The 19723-nt window shown below is 42.5% G+C and overlaps 1 protein-coding gene across 3 annotated transcripts; it reads right to left on the reverse strand.

The window, feature by feature from the left end:
- Positions 1-2416: 2416 nt before the first annotated feature.
- On the reverse strand, positions 2417-19530 carry LOC120048360. 3 transcript variants are annotated; one of them, XM_038994273.1, is made up of 11 exons: positions 19402-19530; positions 18122-18348; positions 17042-18042; positions 16520-16672; positions 14998-15075; positions 11655-11771; positions 10702-10851; positions 10340-10507; positions 4024-4215; positions 3583-3774; positions 2417-3495 (listed from the first exon to the last, which is right to left on the reverse strand). In XM_038994273.1, exons 2-11 carry the CDS (start codon positions 18291-18293, stop codon positions 3391-3393), a joined length of 2328 nt encoding a protein of 775 aa, XP_038850201.1. In that variant the 5' UTR covers positions 18294-18348; positions 19402-19530; the 3' UTR covers positions 2417-3390. The 3 variants fall into 3 exon arrangements, with proteins under 3 accessions (XP_038850201.1, XP_038850202.1, XP_038850203.1); XM_038994274.1 differs by lacking the exon at positions 19402-19530 and adding an exon at positions 18457-18628; XM_038994275.1 differs by lacking the exon at positions 11655-11771.
- Between the last annotated feature and the right edge of the window lie 193 nt (positions 19531-19723).

Consider the following 19723-nt stretch of genomic DNA (forward strand, 5'->3'; position numbering starts at 1 on the left):
GTTTGTTAACAAGAAATGTGTGGAGTGGTTGAAAAACCGAGTTTTAATGACTCCAACCTAAGTGTATGTAAACTTCCAACTTCAACTGTATAGCCAACAGGCTTGAACATAGTGCACATTCCTTCACTATTAATTTAATTCATCATAACTTTAAAATATTAAACTCTCACCATTGTCCCTGTGGTTTGGGATCTGAGTTTATTCTTACACAAAGCATCATGAGCACCACCACTTCAATTGTGTCTGTGTGCCTCGGGGTAAACGCGGCGGCGCTACTGCGCCGCGCACGTCTGATAGACCCTGACCGTCCTGCGTCGGTTTGCCACACCAAGTGTTCCGCTCGTCGTATAGAGTGCACCGTATCATCTCGCCAAGACTGCGGTCCTATCGCCACAGAGGCGAGGGGAACTGACTGAACAGGCATTTATTTACTTAAGCCTCTTTTTTTTTAACATTTAAACTCAGCAAAAAAAGAAACGTCCTCTCACTGTCAACTGCGTTTATTTTCAGCAAACTTAACATTAGTAAATATTTGTATGAACATAAGATTCAACATCTGAGACATAAACTGAACAAATTCCACAGACACGTGACTGACAGAATTGGAATAATGTGTCTCTGAAGGGGGGCGGGGTCAAATTCAAAGGTAACAGTCAGTATCTGGTGTGGCCACCAGCTGCATTAAGTACTGCAGTGCATCTCCTCCTCATGGACTGCACCAGATTTGCCAGTTCTTGCTGTGAGATGTTACCCCACTCTTCCACCAAGGCACCTGTGAGTTCCCTGACATTTCTGGGGGGAATGGCCCTAGCCCTCACCCTCCGATCCAACAGGTCCCAGACGTGCTCAATGGGATTGAGATCCGGGCTCTTCGCTGGCCATGGCAGAACACTGACATTCCTGTCTTGCAGGAAATCACGCACAGAACGAGCAGTATGGCTGGTGGCATTGGCATGCTGCAGTGTCATGTCAGGATGAGCCTGCAGGAAGGGTACCACATGAGGGAGGAGGATGTCTTCCCTGTAACGCACAGCATTGAGATTGCCTGCAATGACAACAAGCTCAGTCCGATGATGCTGTGACACACCGCCCCAGACCATGACGGACCCTCCACCTCCAAATCGAACCCGCTCCAGAGTACAGGCCTTGGTGTAACACTCATTCCTTCGACGATAAACGCAAATCCGATCATCACCCCTGGTGAGACAACCGCGACTCGTCAGTGAAGGACACTTTTTGCCAGTCCTGTCTGGTCCAGCGACGGTGGGTTTGTGCCCATAGGCAACGTTGTTGCTGGTGATGTCTGGTGAGGACCTGCCTTACAACAGGCCTATAAGCTCTCAGTCCAGCCTCTCTCAGCCTATTGCGCACATTCTGAGCACTGATGGAGGGATTGTGCGTTCCTGGTGGAACTCGGACAGTTGTTGTTGCCATCCTCTACCTGTCCCACAGGTGTGATGTTCGGATGTACCAATCCTGTGCAGGTGTTGTTACACATGGTCTGCCACTGCGAGGACGATCCGCTGTCCGCCCTGTCTCCCTGTAGCGCTGTCTTAGGCGTCTCACAGTACGGACATTGCAATTTATTGCCCTGGCCACATCTGCAGTCCTCATGCCCCATTGCAAGCATGCCTAAGGCTCGTTCATACAGATGAGCAGGGACCCTGGGCATCTTTCTTTTGGTGTTTTTCAGAGTCAGTAGAAAGGCCTCTTTAGTGTCCTAAGTTTTCATAACTGTGACCTTCATTGCCTACCGTCTGTAAGCTGTTAGTGTCTTAACCTTTCCACAGGTGCATGTTCATTAATTGTTTATGGTTCATTTAACAAGCATGGAAAACTGCGTTTAAACCATTTACAATGAAGATCTGTGAAGTTATTTGGATTTTTACCGAATTATCTTTTAAAGACAGGGTCCTGAAAAAGGGACGCTTCTTTTTTTGAGTTTATTAATTACCAGGTCTCTTTAGATTAGGTTACTAAATTACAAGTTCACCTCAAACCTCAGAGGGTCAAATAAACTAGTGTTGAAATATTATCTCCAAAACAACAGTTCCCAAGTAACCAGAAACCATGGTCCTGCTTGTGATTGGACAAGAGGTCAGTCAGTTGTGGGGTTGACTGAGGTCATGTCGAGATGGGATCCAGCTTTTGTCAAATTTACATCCCCCAAAATATTTATTGCTAACACTAACTGCCACGTTAATTCTCCTAACCTGCTGCGCAAGTTCTCCTAAATCGCCTACAAAAAGTACATCCTGACAAAAGCTGGATCCCTTCTAGCCATAACCGTTTACTGGGGATCATATTCTGAGTGTAAAGTACAGAGCAAATGAGATACCCACGGGTCATGAAAGTCCCTTTGATCATCCATGACATAAGCAGCAAAGTACATGCAATGAAAACAGACTAGATTCAATAATTTCGATCATGTAGAGAGTTTTATTTCTCAATCTCACAAAGACTTTAAAAAATGGCAGACATAAAATTATAAACCTTTTCCCAAAATAAATGTATCAAACCATTCGGTAGTAAAATTAAACCTGCCAAAAAGTACAAATAAATATTTTGGGGTAAAAAATGTAAACCCCTTTATGACAATCACAATACCAAGCAGAATGATGTAGCTAATGTGTAAAGAAAAATGGTAGTATGAACAGAAATAGCCCATTCGGACAAAAAGACACTGAGGGGGAAAAAATTAATTCACAGAACTTACAGTATGACACCAATAAAGAAAGCTTTTGGGGAACTGCAACATCAAACTCTCCAAATTCAACACAATAATCATCCCCCTTCTGATAGCACGTATCAAGGCGGCTGCATTACACTATGCCCTGAAGGACACATTAACAAATCTCATCATACATTTCCCCATGTCCCATGCTACTAGTTAATCAATGTCTGACATGGCCCAAAAGTGTATTTTGAATTTGCATAAATAGAACTCTCGGGAAGTGAAATTATTTGAACTGTCTGTATTGATACATTCCATTGACAGAGTACCATTTAAGCAAATTCAAAATATACTTTGGTCCATGTCAGACATGAACTACTAGCATACTTCATCAATTAAATCAGTCAATATGAATATACAAATATGAATGATGCCAAAACGGAGTAATAACATCATTATTGACAAATATCCAGTCAAGAGTTTTGTGAAGGCAATAAATTGTTTTAACACAAAAACCAAGTCTTGCCTGCCAAGGCAAGATGCAACTAGTGCAAATGTGCAAAACACAACCTTTTCAATGGGCCTACATACAATTGTAATTAGTAGTAAACTACCTGGGGAGCAAGTGTTGGTTCATGCAACTCTTCTATATAAAATGTGCATTGTAACTTCATGGTTCTATGTTTTTTGCTCTTTCACTATCTTGTTTGTCTCTTTCATAATGTGTGTTTGACAGCAATCATGGGTTCAAATTTGTTCAGCAGGTTCTGTTGAAGTTCTTTGAGTAGATGATCCCGTTCTTCGGAATCCAGGAGAACTTGCTAAATAAAACAAGTTTACAAATCAAAATAGTCAGTGTTAATTTGGTCCGACCTTTAGTGCTTTTCTAAGGTCATGTACGGACATACCTCAATGAGTTTGTCTCTCTTCTCCAGGCTCTCCCTCAACTTCCTCTCCTCCCTCTCTTTGTCATCCTTTTCGCTCCGCCAGGCTCGCTGTGCCTCCTTGTTCTCCTTCCCTCTCTCCCTCAGGTCGTTGAGTGTGTCTTTGAGTTGCTTTGACAGTGAAGACACCGTCTGACTATGATTCTGCTGTTGCTCCTTGAGAAGGCAGGGGAAGATGGGAAGAGAGGAAAGGTATGGGTTCTAATGACCAAACTATATTATAGGCTTTGGTATTTTAGATACCTCACTGAAGATGACCTGAATTGTGTAAAAGACAATGGAAGACACAGCACATCTCAGTATATAGAGGGAGCCTCTTACTAGTCTCACATGGCTTCCCCTTCACTGATATGAAAGACAGGGATTGGTGAAAGCATCCACTCTCCCATTGTCATTTGCACGCACCTGCACTATACCCTGATAGACCTGCAGGGCGGTGGCGAGCTTGGACAACTCCTGGCACATGGTGGCACTGTGCTCCTCTCTGTCCTGTAGCCAGGCTATCACTAGGCTCTCCTTCTCCTTCAGCTGAGAGGCCAGAGCCCCCTCAGCCCCACCTCCTGACACCCCTTGGCTAATCACAGAGTCCGACAGTGCCTGGGGGAAAAGAAAACAAGTTATGAGGAGGAAAGTCTCCCTGAAGCGAGTCAAAAGAGCTACATGTAGAATTTTTGCATTGTAATTCCAAAAAAAGTCCATATAATAGCTGCAGTAGTAGGGGAATGATAGTGTTTCACAATATTTTTTCACCCCAAAATTATTTTGGGCCAATACAAAAATCGCATTCTAAAATGCAGACTTTCTATTTGACAACAAAAGCGTACGTTGGGAATACTCTATGATTTTGCTATACAACATTCCTGTAGATTGTTCTAAAACTTATTTGGTTAACAGTAATAGCCTATATATTATGTTGATTCCCGCTTTAAAAGTATCTGCCTGTCCCTGTTTCGCGGTCGGCTGCTGTGTGAGTGAGCCACTCACTCCCTCTCCCCACATTGTGCAAAGACAAATGGAACAATACAGAAATTTCACATTTGGAACAACTTTGACATTTGGAGAAATGTGGATAAACAGAATCTGATGTCAAAATTGGTAAAACAGATATTGTTGTACAATGAACAAAAATATAAACGCAATATATAAAGTGTTGGTTCCATGTTTCATGAGCTGAAATAATAGATCCCATATGCACAAAAAGCTTATTTCTCTCAAATTGTGTGCACAAATTTGTTTATATCACTGTTAGTGAGAAGTACTACTTTGCCAAGATAATCCATCCACCTGACAGGTGTAGCATATCAAGAAGCCTATTAAACAACATGATCATTACACTGGTGCACCTTGGGCTGGAGACAATTAAAGGCAACACTAAAATGTGCAGTTGTCACAACACAATGCCACAGATGTCAAGTTGAGGGAGTGTGCAATTGGCATGCTGACTGCACCAGAACTGTTGCCAGAGAATTTAATATTAATTTCTCTACCATAAGCCGCCTCCGTCGTTTTAGGGAATTTTGCAGTACGTCCAACTGGCCTCACAACCGCACACCACCTGTTTGGCGACGTGTTGGCGAGTGGTTTGCTTATGTCAATGTTGTGAACACAGTGCCCCATGGTGGCGGTGGGGTTATGGTATGGGCAGGAATGAGCTATGGACAATGAACACAACTGCATTTTATAGATGGCAAATTGAAAGCACAAAGATACCGTGATGAGATCCTGAGGGCCATTGTCGTGCCATTTATCCGCAGCCATCACCACATGTTTCAGCATGATACCGCCAGGGCTCAGGTCACAAGGATCTGTACACAATTCCTGGAAGCAGCAAATGTCTCAGTTCTTCATGTCTGGTGAGTACACAGGCCATTGTCACCCATTGAGCATGTTTGGGATGCTCTGGATTAACATGTACAACAGCCTGTTCCAGTTCCCGCCAATATCCAGCAACTTCGCACAGCCATTGAAGAGGAGTGGGACAACATTCCACAGGCCACAATAAACAGCCTGATCAGCTCTATGCATAGGAGATGTGTCACTCTGCATGAGGTAAATGGTGGTCACACTAGATACTGACTGGTTTTCTGATCCACGCCCTTACCTTTGTTTTAAAGGTATCTGGGACAAACATATGCATATCTGTATTCCCAGTCATGTGAAATCCATACATAAAGCCTAATGAATTTATTAATCTTTGAAATTGCTGCATTTATATTTTTGTTCAGTATACATAAAATAATAGAGGCCCATCAATTAGCCCACATGGCTATATAGCAACAATATCATAATTAGAATTGGCAATCTAGCTAAGTGTTTTGAGTTCCGACTTCATCAAGTAGTGAATAATATAGCCTATAGGCCAATATGCTGGCATTTAAAAAAAAAATCTCAGCAAAAAAAGAAACGTCCCTTTCAGGACCCTATCTTAATAATTTGTAAAAATCCAAATAACTTCACAGATCTTCATTGTAAACGGTTTAAACGCCGTTTCCCATGCTTGTTCAATGAACCATAAACAATTAATGAACATGCACCTCTGGAACGGTCGTTAAGACACTAACAGCTTACAGACGGTAGGCAATTAAGGTCACAGTTATGAAAACTTAGGACACTAAAGAGGCCTTTCTACCGACTCTGAAAAACACCAAAAGAAAGATGCCCAGGGTCCCTGCTCATCTGTGTGAACGTGCCTTAGGCATGCTTGCAATGAGGCATGAGGACTGCAGATGTGGCCGGGGCAATAAATTGCAATGTCCGTATTGTGAGACGCCTAAGACAGCGCTACAGGGAGACAGGACGGACAGCGGATCGTCCTCGCAGTGGCAGACCACGTGTAACAACACCTGCACAGTATCGGTACATCCGAACATCACACCTGCGGGACCGGTAAAGGATGGCAACAACAACTGCCCGAGTTACACCAGGAACGCACAATCCCTCCATCAGTGCTCAGACTCTCAGCCTATTGCGAACAGAGGCTGGACTGAGGGCTTGTAGGCCTGTTGTAAGGCAGGTCCTCACCAGACATCAACAACGTCACCTATGGGCACAAACCCACTGTCGCTGGACCAGACAGGACTGGCAAAAAGTGTCCTTCACTGAAGAGTCGCGGTTGTCTCCCCAGGGGCGATGGTAGGATTCACGTTTATCGTTGAAGGAATGAGTGTTACAACAAGGCCTGTACTCTGGAGCGGGATCGATTTGGAGGTGGAGGGTCCATCATGGTCTGGGGCGGTGTGTCACAGCATCATCGTACTGAGCTTGTTGTCATTGCAGGCAATCTCAATGCTGTGCGTTGCAGGGAAGACATCCTCCTCCCTCATGTGGTACCCTTCCTGCAGGCTCATCCTGACATGACACTGCAGCATGCCAATGCCACCAGCCATACTGCTCGTTCTGTGCGTGATTTCCTGCAAGACAGGAATGTCAGTGTTCTGCCATGGCCAGCGAAGAGCCCGGATCTCAATCCCATTGAGCACGTCTGGGACCTGTTGGATCGGAGGGTGAGGGCTAGGGCCATTCCCCCCAGAAATATCAGGGAACTCGCAGGTGCCTTGGTGGAAGAGTGGGGTAACATCTCACAGCAAGAACTGGCAAATCTGGTGCAGTCCATGAGGAGGTACTGCAGTACTTAATGCAGCTGGTGGCCACACCAGATCTTGACTGTTACTTTTGAATTTGACCCCCCCCTTTGTTCAGGGAGACATTATTCCAATTCTGTCAGTCACATGTCTGTGGAACTTGTTCAGTTTATGTTTCAGTTGTTGAATCTTGTTATGTTCATACAAATATTTACACATGTTAAGTTTGCTGAAAATAAACGCAGTTGACAGTGAGAGGACGTTTCTTTTTTTTGCTGAGATATATATATATATTACCAATGAAAAGTTGACATACCTACAATGGTTTTTCTTTATTTTTACTATTTCTACATTGTTGAATAATCATGTAGTAACCAAAAAAGTGAAACAAATCAAGATTCTTCAAAGTAGCCATCCTTTGCCTTGATGACAGGTTTGCACACGCTTGGCATTATCTCAACCAGCTCCATGAGGTAGTCTCCTGGAATGCATTTCAATTAACAGGTGTGCCTTGTTAAAAGTGAATTTGTGGAATTTCTTTCCTTCTTAATGCGTTTGAGCCAATCAGTTGTGTTGTGACAAGGTAGGGGGGAGTATAGAGAAGATAGCCCTATTTGGTAAAAGACCAAGTCCATATTATGGTAAGAACAACTCAAATAAGCAAAGAGAAACTACAGTCCATCATTACTTTAAGACATGAAGGTCAGTCATTATGGAACATTTCAAGAACTTTGAAAGTTTCTTCAAGTACAGTCACAAAAACCATCAAGCGGTATGATGAAACTGGCTCTTATGAAGACCCAGAGTTACGTTCATTAGAGTTACCAGCCTCATAAATGCAGCCCAAATAAATGCTTCACAGAGTTCAAGTAACAGACATCTCAACATCAAATGTTCAGAGGAGACTGCGTGAATCAGGCCTTCATGGTCAAATTGCTGCAAAGAAACCACCATAGTTTTGATGTCTTCGCTATTATTCTGCAATGTAGAAAATAGTAAAAAGAAAAGAAAAACCCTGGAATGAGTAAGTGTGTCCAAACTTTTGACTGGTACTGTAGATGCACAAAGAGACAAAAATAAATCTGATAATTCTGGATCCTATTTTGACAGGTTGCACATCAAAATATCAATCATGCATTCCCTGGATATGTTAGACCAATAGGTTACTTTTTAAATATTAGTCTACCATCTCAGTTGACTTAGATGGCACTGTACAAATGTGTCTAGAGCCCTGACGCTAATGCAAAGTAACTGTCCATGAAAACATCGTTTTTTGTTGTAGCAACGTTCCCTCTCATTTTTTGGGGCACTGAGCAAATGTTTGGTATTGTGAGCGGTGACTTCAACTTTGTGCAACTTTTGGCGTGCGTCTACTGTGAACACTGAGGGTGTACCCTTACAGTTTTAGATAGTAGCCAATAGGCTATTGTGGCTATTTCAGCATAATGTTGGCCTACCAACAAAACAGTGCAAATCCCATAACATTTTCACATGGAAATAGCTTATGATTTCAATGATATAGCCTACAGTAGCCTATATGTGGTGTTCAATGCAGGCCTACATTGCATACGACTTTTAACACATTATGATGGGCTTGACATGAAGTCATGATTTTTTTACCGGGTCTGTAACATGGGCCAAATAGGTGACTGTAAATTGTATTTTATTGTGTTGTATGATGCAAGAAAACACTTTACAAAATACAATGAATTATTACCATACAGAGAACTAGACAATGTAGGCTACCCCTCTCTATTGGCTTATTTGCATATTCAAGCCCGTCTCAAAATACAACAACGCACCTTTAGACATAAGCTTTTTACCAAGACAGCTTGAAATGTAGCCTACATGTTTTGTGTTCTTGTAGGAAGCACTAACTCCCCATTGCTGACCTATACTTATCTATAACTGGGCTAATAAACTTGCTATCTAGCAAAGAATATCAACAAATGTGCAGATGCAAGTCTGAACTGAAAAGCTCAAGACCGCTGATGGGCTACACCTTCCAATAGAATTCTACTCTGTTGCCCTCTGTCTCTGCCTACAACAAAATCAGACTCAATTTTGCAGTCAGATTTGTTTTAATTTGTTGCATTGAAAAGGGGCTGATATAATGTTGATTCGATCACAGAAGAAAAAAAAAACTTTGATCTATATAGTGCAAACCAAAGGGGCGAACTCAGTGTAGTTCAATCTCTTGCGTCTCTGTGTGGCTGCACACATGCGCAACTTAGAGGGAACATTGCATTGTAATCTATTTATTGTTATCAAGCAAAATAGTTATTCATCTCAATGTGACTCTTTGTCCATATCGCCCAGCTCTAGTACCTACCCCCAAAAATTATTTATTGCCGATTTATCACATTTTATTCTGCATTTTTTTTATACATTTATCGTGATATGGATTTTTGTCCATATTGCCCAGGTCTAGAAAACTGCACCCCTCTCTTACATCGGTATCAATAAAAGGCGTGGTCATGTCCTACTCAAGCACAAGGAACAACGGCAAACTGTGGCAAGCAGCCAACGTAGAAATCCCTCGGACATTTCCTAGATGAAAAAAAATCTACACTCTTCAAACTATTTCAGTTTATGTGAGAAAACATGCACTGAATAGTGTAGGGAATCATTGTACCATCAAAATCGCAGTGAAATATCTACGACTGCTTGAAGTTGGTGGACGAAACTGAAAGTAAAATAGCCTCCATCATGGTCCATGCTATCCGGGATCCTTGGATGTCGGATAGCACTAACCTCTCCACCGTATTGCAGGGGAATGGGATGCATGGGAGTGGGAAAGAGTTGTTTATATTCAGCCTAAGTGTTGTCGAAATTCACCTAGGTTCCACATGGGTGAGAATCGACATGTAGCACCTTTAACTTGAATAACAGAGGTCAGTGCATGCAGCACTGGTTACTGAACCTGACAAACAATCGTGGGCACACTAAAAAGAGATGTCCCTGGAATCAATTCTATTTAGATCAGGAACGGTCAAACGAATAGATAATCAAATTAATCAAAGCACTATCTTTCAAGACATCTGGGTCTGTATTCACAAAGCGTCTCAGAGTAGGAGTCCCACAGCACACCTAATTTAATTCATCCTATGGAGACACTATGTTGAGGTGATCCCCCTCACCTGCATGTCTTTCTGAGAGCTCTCTAGCGCCTCCTTCAGGCAGAGGAGAAGTGACTCTTTCTCCTGTAGGACTGCTGTGAGGGCCTGGTCCCGCTGTCTCCACACTTCCCTCTCCTTCTGCACCTCCCGCTGCACTCGCTCCTTCTCAACCAGCTCCACTCTCAGTTCCTGGGGGGTTAGAAGAAAAACAGGGCCCTTATGTGAGAAATTACTAGTAACACCTTTGACTGACCTTTGACTGATTAATGAATGTGAGTTAATACATCTAAGTGAAAGAGCGTGAGTGTGTTTGTGTTCTACAGCAACTGCCGTACACTGGTAGCACAGCAATCACACGTGTGTGCTTTCAACATTAGACTCACATTGATGATGTCCTGGTTACATTGGAGCACAGCGTTGAGTGTGGAGAGGTCTTTCTCCCGGTCTCTCCCAGCCTTCTTCAGTGCCTCCAGCTCGCTCTCCATCCTCTTCTCCCTCTCACTCACCTCAGAAAGCAGAGCCTCCAGGGCTAGCTAAAGAAGTGGTAGAACACAAGGCATCAGCAAAATCACCTTGTACAGAAATGTTCTATATCCCATACAACGGGTGGGTCTAATTCCGAATGCTGATTGGTTAAATCCGCATTCCAGCCGGTGTCTATTCCACAAGTTGCCACCGGCTAAATCTATGACATTAAAATGCCTATTTACTCTGTTCCATCTGACTGCGCAAGCCACTGTCATCAGCCCAGTCAAGCAACTTATGAACTTGATTTCCACTATAAAAAGCATCTAGACATTCTCAGATTTCTTTTAGACTAACATTTTGCTGTGTTGTTGTCTAGCTCCTGACAAGTGAGCACATTTTCTATGCCAAGCGAAATCACGTCTCATTAGCTCATTGTTTTGGATGTATCAAAATAAGTGTCACTAGAAAACAGAGTAAACAAATGCAAATACTTTGCTGTTATTCTAGCTGCACTTTTTAACGCGACTAAGTTAGCCGTAGTTGGCTAGCTAGCAAGCAAGCAAGGGATAAGAACGTTGCCAGCCAGTATGGCAATGGAACATTTAGAACGAAGGACTGGGTCACGTCTAGATACAGAAGAGAACAAACTTAGTCTCGGGCCCAACAACACCCATGCCAATATATCCTCCAAACACCAGCTTCTCTGGCAATATCACTTAAGTAATGTCATATTTAAAAAGGAAATATTCACACATTTTATTGTCCATGCTTTGACAGTCTACACAAGTTTATTTGGAGTTAAAATATATAATTCTAAACCAATAGCTTATTCAAATCATAATCAAATGGGATCAATCTTAGCCCTCACCTTATTGTCGGAGAGAGTTTGTTTCAGATTGTCAGTGAGTGCCTGTGTTAGTCTGTCAGCCACATCTGTCCCTGTCCCCACCTCAACACACATCTTCCTGATCAGACACATGCACTCCTGAGACAGACAGGGAGACATGAAATGATTGTCTGATCATGGAATAACGCATGGCTTGTCCCAGAGATGGCATCAGAAAATGACTTGATGTGATAGGGGGGAAAAAAAGACATTTCAATGATATCAATTACACCAGAATACAAAAACTGCATCTAAACAAATGTCTCAATGGTAAATATTGAGACAATGATAGTTAAGAAAACAAGGTTTGCCCCAACCACCCACGGTTGGAGGAATTTGGGTTGATAATTGGAATTGTTCCGACATTTCTTGATTTCTTGTTTTTCTAATGGATTATTTGTGTACCTGCTTGACATTTTACTGCATTGTTAGGAGCTAGTAATATAAGCATTTCATTGCACCCGCTATAACATCTGCTAAACTGTGTACACGACCAATAAATGTGACAAAAATACACACAGAACCGGTCAAAAAGTTTGAACACACCTACTCATTCAAGGGTTTTTGATTATTTTTTACCATATTCTACATTGTAGAGTAATAGTGAAGACATCAAAACTATGAAATAACATATGGAATCATGTAGTAACCAAAAAAGTGTTAAACAAATCAAAATATATTTTATATTTGAGGTTCTTCAAAGTAGCCAACCTTTGCCTTGATGACAGCTTTGCACACGCTCAACCAGCTTCATGAGGTAGCCACCTGGAATTATTTTCCAAAAGTCTTGAAGTTTAGTACATATTCTGAGCACTTGTTGGTTGCTTTTCCTTCACTCTGTTTAAATACACTTAAGTTGTAGTCATTAAAACTCGTTTTTCAACAACTCCACAAATTTCTTGTTAACAAACTATAGTTTTGGCAAGTCGGTTAGGACATCTACTTTGTGCATGACACAAGTAATTTTTCCAACAATTGTTTACAGACAGATTATTTCACTGTATCACAATTCCAGTGGGTCAGAAGTTTATATACACGAAGTTGACTGTCCCTATAAACAGCTTGGAAAATTCCAGAAAAGGATGTCATGGCTTTAGAAGCTTCTGATAGGCTAATTGACATCATTTGAGTCAATTGGAGGTGTACCTGTGGACGTATTTCAAGGCCTACCTTCAAACTCAGTGCCTCTTTGCTTGACATCATGGGAAAATCTAAAGAAATCAGCCAAGACCTCAGAATAAAATTGTAGACCTCCACAAGTCTGGTTCATCCTTGGGAGCAATTTCCAAATGCCTGAAGGTACCACGTTCATCTGTACAAACAATAGTATAAACACCATGGGACCATGCAGCCGTCATACCGCTCAGGAAGGAGAAGCGTTCCGTCTCCTAGAGATTAATATAATTTGGTGCGAAAAGTGCAAATCAATCCCAGAACAGCAGCAAAGGACCTTGTGAAGATGCCGGAGGAAACAGGTACAAAAGTATCTATATCCACAGTAAAACGAGTCCTATATCGACATAACCTGAAAGGCCGCTCAGCAAGGAAGAAGCCACTGCGGTTCTCTGGTCTGATGAAACGAAAATAGAACTGTTTGGCCATAATGACCATCGTTCTGTTTGGAGGGAAAAGGGGGAGGCTTGCAAGCTGTAGAACACCATCCCAACCGTGAAGCACGGGAGTGGCAGCATCATGTTGTGGGGGTGCTTTGCTGCAGGAGGAACTGGTGCACTTCACAAAATAGGTGGCATCATGAGGGAGGAAATTTATGTGGATATATTGAAGCAACATCTCAAAACATCAGTCAGAAAGTTAAAGCTTGGTCGCAATTGGGTCTTCCAAATGGACAATGACCCCAAGCATACTTCCAAAGTTGTTGCAAAATGGCTTAAAGACAACAAAGTTAAGGTATTGGCGTGGCCATCAGAAAGCCCTGACCTCAATCCCATAGAAAATTTGTGGACAGAACTGAAAAAGCATGTGCGAGCAAAGAGGCCTTACAAACCTGACTCCGTTACATCAGCTCTGTCAGGAGGAATGGGCCAAAATTTACCCAACTTATTGTGGGAAGCTTGTGGAAGGCTACCCAAACGTTTGACCCAAGTTAAACAATTTAAAAGGCAATGCTACCAAATACTAATTGAGTGTATGTAAACTTCTGACCCACTGGGAATGTGATTAAAGACATAAGTTTAAATAAATCACTCTACTATTATTCTGACATTTCACATTCTTAAAATAAAGAGGTGATCCTAACTGACTTAAGACAAGGATTTCTTTCTAGGATTAAATGTCAGGAATTGTGAAAAACTGAGTTTAAATGTATTTGGCTGAGTTGTATGTAAACTTCGACTTCTACTGTATATGTAAAACCAAATACTTTTACCCAAGTACAATTTTACTGGGTGACTTTCACTTGAGTAACTTTCTATTAAGGTATCTATACTTTTACTCAAGTATGGCAATTGGGTACTTTTTCCACCACTGACCACATATGCGGAGATCATCCGTTCACCTACTCTGCATCTCACAAAGACACAGCGTTTGGAACCAAAAATCTCAAATTTGGACTCATCAGTCCAAAGGACAGATTTCCACCGGTCAAATATCAATTGCCCGTGTTTCTTGGCCCAGGCAAGTCTTCGTATTATTATTGATGTCCTTTAGTATTGGTTTCTTTGCAGCAATTCGACCATGAAGGCCTGATTCACAGTCTCCTCTGAACAGTTGATGTTGAGATGTGTCTTACTCGAACTCTGAAGCATTTATTTGGGCTGCAATCTGAGGTGCAGTTAATTGCCTATTTCTGAGGCTGGTAACTCTAATGAACTTATCCTCTGCAGCAGAGGTAACTCTGGGTCTTCCTTTCCTGTGGCGGTCTTCATGAGAGCCAGTCATCATAACGCTTGCTGGTTTTTGTGACTGCACTTGAAGAAACTTAAAGTTCTTGAAATTTAACAAGGCACAATTGTTAATTTAAATGCATTCCAGGTGACTACACCATGAAGCTGGTTGAGAGAATTCCAAGAGTGTACAAAGCTGTCATCAAGGCAAAGGATGACTACACTTTTTTGGTTACTACATGATTCCATATGTGTTATTTCATACCCATATAAACTTTAGTAGAGATAAAGACATTTTGTTTGGGTTTTGTGATGAAAATTGATTCCAATCTGCTAAAACCACTACATCTTATGTTAGGGATGTCCATGTTGTGATGGTAACATTCCACTAGCTCAGCCACTGTCTCACGAGTGAAGTGGATCCCTGTGTTTTCGGCATGACTGCATTGTCTCCACTCATAGAATCAGTATGAATCACTCACCTGGATAACTCGGTCTCTGCCGTGCAACGAATGCCCCAAACTCTGCAGTAGCAAGTTTCCCCCGTCCTTCTGCGGAAACTGAAAAAGCCATAATCACAGCACTTAGATGAAGGATGTCAAGTCAACACGGGGCTAGCATTGTTGCAGCGATAGAAGAGCAGACTAGCCTGGTACTAGATCAGTTTGTGTTTTCTTTCAAACTGATGACAATGTCCACAGGCATTGCCAAGACAGCACAAACATATCTGGGACCAGGCTAGAGCAGCAGACCTGTCCATTTTGAAGCCCGTGTCTTGTGGGTGATATGCCACTATATTACAGTTGATGCTTTCATAGAATGCAGGCAATCAGTTTGCATTATTGTAATACATTTAGAACATAGTATAAGCCTATAAATTTTCTCTGCAAGTGCCAAGTGTGAAAGTTCCCCACCACAAAAGCTTGATATACTGTGAAACCTCACACAGAGCACACAAATAATCCCAAAGATTGATTTATTTGAATTTTTCTAGGATTGGGTGGAGCTAATGCCAGATTCCAGGCAAATTAAAATATTTCCTTGTGTAGAGCTTTCTGTGGTGCTCTTAATCATCAAAGCTCTTCGTGGATTTACAGCTCCCATTCCCAGACTGAACTTGCTAATAGGGCTTCCTAAAATATCCCAAAAACTGGAACTCAAGCCAGACCTGAATCTCAGACATGAATCTCATGAAATGAGAATCAGTTTAGGTAAGATGCCTTAACAGCTGGGGGTGAGGCCTAGACATGCTAGAACCATAGGTAGGTGCATGGTTGGATAACTTGAGTCTACTGTAAGGAGATAAGGACAAGAGACGCCACTCAGCAGCTGAGTAGCATGTTAATGATCTCGTTATGAAAAGCCATTCTGAGCTGCAGGGCAAACTCCACTAGTTGGGGAAGATTCCAGGGAGATGTGTGTGTGGTTATATGAGTGCACCTGCATTAAGGAGACTCACCTCGTCCAAAAACCAAACTCTAACACACCCATCATTCCTTGCACAATGCTTTATTTGTGCTTAGTCAACACAAGCATGGCTTAAAGACATCGCTATCCAAGAGATTCTGTAGACGTGCGTGCGCACGCAACTACATGAAGAGGAAGCATGTTAGGGACACTATGTTCAGGCCATTATATTGCTGTGCACCGGCTGACTAGGCCTATACCTGTTAATCTTGTATAAAATGTCAGCAGTCAATTACCATGACAGGGAGTGTCAACCTCAGTTGTACTTGTGTGTGCGCAACCAAATTATCATGACCCTTCAATTCCGCTCACCAATTTATACTGTTTTCTTTCTCAATTGAGATACTATAAATACTATGGACCGGTTTCCCAGACACAGCCTAGTCCTGGTAAAAAAAAAAAATGCTTTCATTGGAGAATCTCCATTGAGAATGCTTTTTAGTCCATGACTAGTCTTCATTTGTGTCTAGGAATCCAGCTGAAAATGTCTAAACTTGGGGGAATCAATGTCAAATCAATAAACTACTCAGTGCTTACCTTAAGCCAATCCTCTGGTCCACTGACATTAGTTTCTGGTTTGGTTTTGGTCCCGTGTTTAAGCTCAGTTTCTAGGGTCTTGATGCGTGTCATGGCTTGATCAAGCTGTTCTCTCAACTGTCTGACTGCAAGGTGCACTCGACCTGTATTGCTCTGAAATGAAATAAGAAAACGGTATTTCGCGAAAGACATAAGTTGTCACTTAATTCTGTTGAAGTCCTACTCCTGTATTTATAAGTAAGAGAATATTCAGAATTGGACATTAGATACTAGATTACATATTACAGACCACCAAGTAAATATTTACACTCCATGATAGACGGAGTGATCCACAGACAAGGCAACTAGTCGGAAAATCCTCATTTAGGGCAGAGATATTTTCCTGGCCAGGGAAAGGGCTCATTTATAGGCTATGGGAATCCAAAGTGTTGTCATCAGGAAAAAAATTCTCGCCCTACTCGTAATCACTTCCTATCATTATTTGGCATGCTGGATTTTGATAGAACGTAAGCAAAAACTCACTTCTCTGTGTAGTGGAATAAACTCGTCCCTCAATTCAGTCAGAACATCATTGGTCTCTCCATCCGCTTCCTCTCCTCCATTCTGCTCTCCAAAATTCAGCACCCTTGTTACCTCAGGGGAGGATGTCTCGCCTACCTCTCCTGAATATCGTCCTTCCCGCTTTCCCAAAACGGGAATCTTACTCCCCAAAGGTGAACTGACAGGCTTTCCTTCAATACCTTTCAACTCTCTGAGGACCAGGAGTGACAAATCATCCGGAAAATCAAATGGATCACGGCAACCCAGCGAATCCAGCGATTGGATGGACTCAGTGCGAGAAGACGCTCGTAAGGAGAGCGCCGATCCAGTCAATGACGCTGGGCTAGAGCTTAGCGACGGCACTCTCGACCAATGAAGAGGCATGCTCTGCGACTTATCCCGCGATAGGGCCAGGGGGGAAAAGGGTTGGAAGGGTAGGCGGCGGGGAACCCCACAAACTGACTCATAGGCGGAGTCGGACACCCTCAGAGAATCACATCCCTCACAATTTTTCCCCATCGTGCATCTTTTCCCCGTTCTCCTGAAGTATGGACATGCATCCCATTTCTCAGACCAGCACTCATACTCTGACAGGGCCATGTTCTCCTTCAACATTTCAATGTAACCCTCTCTGTCTCCCATTCCCTCCCCATCCTCCTCCCTAGTGCTGCTCCTCATCCGGAAATCCTGAGGGTGTCGCTGGCAGTAAGCGCTGCGTACCCACTGCCTGACCTTGTCCCTCTCCTGGATCAACTTCTGAAGCCTCTCAGAGGATAAGACCCTCACTCTGGAAATGACAGAGTCAAACTTGAAAACCCGCTCTAGAACTGAAACACATTTGCCACACAAGAACTCCCCCCGCCCACTGCCCCGTGGTACGGACTGGCCTAGTATGTGTGTCAGCACAGAGAGAAGGTCCATGGCTTTAGAAGGTGAGGAAAGGGACGAGAGAGAAACCGTGGAGCCAAGAGACATGGTGCTACCTGCAAAGTGGGAAAAGAAAACATTAGAACAGATACACGCACATACACGCAGAGAAGTGCACACACACACACACCTCACCCCAGGGGCTGCTTTGAGAAGACCTGGAGAGACTTCCTCTGCCCAGCGAGTCTGATGGGGTCTGAGGCTGACCATCTTTCTTGTTCTGACGCCCAAAGAGCCATCGCCGTTGGTTACCGTGCAGGTCACCCCCACACACCAGACATTCCTCACCTTTGCCTCTGGAGGACATAGTAGACGGAAGGGCTAGAAAATCCCCTTATGTCCACAGAATGATCTTCAATATTCTGTTGGAATAAGGCAGAACAGATTATTTGCTGCAGCTTTAACTAAATGTATTCTAAACTTTTTGATCATGGTGTAGAGAATGGTTGGATATCTAATCTTAGAATTACATTCTGTATAATTGCACTTGCTGGCTGTGACATTCAAATATGTTTTTCCAAGTTAGAACTGGCTTCACTTTTGGCCCACTTATATAAAAAAATGATTATACTTGGCTGTTTAGCCTAATTCAGTTATCTGCTCTCACTAACTTGCCGCTTAAGAGCCTCGATTTTTTGCTTTGCCTCAGTGCGCTTTAATATTATAGTGTGGATGTTTTGCTCAACGTGTTGGCTCTTTTAGCACAGAGCTGAGTGTTTACAGTTGCAACCCACAGCCGCCTACACGTCGACCTTGAACCACGCTGTCAGTACATTTCGCAAACAGTCAAAGCAAAAAAACAAGTCTCGCAAACGCTCTCCCCGCCATTCGTTTCACTGCTCGCTTGTACCTATCATTATGAACTTTAGACAACAGCAGGCTATTCTATTCCTATACAATATCGAAATATGTATCTTACACCAGCAGCTGTCGTCTCTTTCTGTTGCCCGCGGTACACAACCTATAACCAAAACCAATGACCTGTCTATGCAGTCCTATTTTAAGCAGCTGAGGTGTGTAAATAAGTTTCATTCCGACAACGCGGAAAGTTCTAGGCTACGTGTTCACCGTCTGAATCAAGTTAAGCAGTATGACTTCACCAAATTAATTATCCTTCCTTTAGAGATTGCCAAAATCACAGATTTGTTTTCTATACATTCACTTTTAGTCCATCTGCATGCATAAAGCGTTTGGATGAGTATTGTTTATCTGTCTCGATAAATTAAATCTGGTTTCGCGCTCTGAACACGATAAAATTGGGAAATCTTGAACGCAAACATTAATCTCGGTGGCGTCCTCGGTGAAGTTAACCGGGTCCCATCTACATTTTCTAAAAACATGAATGACTTTACCAATGACCACATAGTAAAAAAATTAATAAAAATACAATAATAAAAAATTAAAAAGTGTCTTACAATGTCAACCAGGAACTCGAGCGCACTGCAGTTGCCTACACCGGAAAGGAGCTGTGAGTATGCACTACCTTGCTGACGTCATTAGTCATACCTGGGGTGTATTCATTACGCCAATTCTGTTGCAAAACGTTTCGTAAACGGAACGAAACGGGGAGGGACCTACCTGAATTTGTCCAATATAACATCTCTGTTTGGTTAATGATTACACCCCTGTTTTGAGAAGTGAATGGCCGTAAATCAGCAGTCGATTGGATTATTTTCATAGGCACACTTTTCATTGGTAATGTACAGAGCTCCTCCCTCAACTAATAGCTACAATGGA

This window comes from Salvelinus namaycush, chromosome 5 (genome assembly GCF_016432855.1).
Source record: "Salvelinus namaycush isolate Seneca chromosome 5, SaNama_1.0, whole genome shotgun sequence".
NCBI lineage: Eukaryota > Metazoa > Chordata > Actinopteri > Salmoniformes > Salmonidae > Salvelinus > Salvelinus namaycush.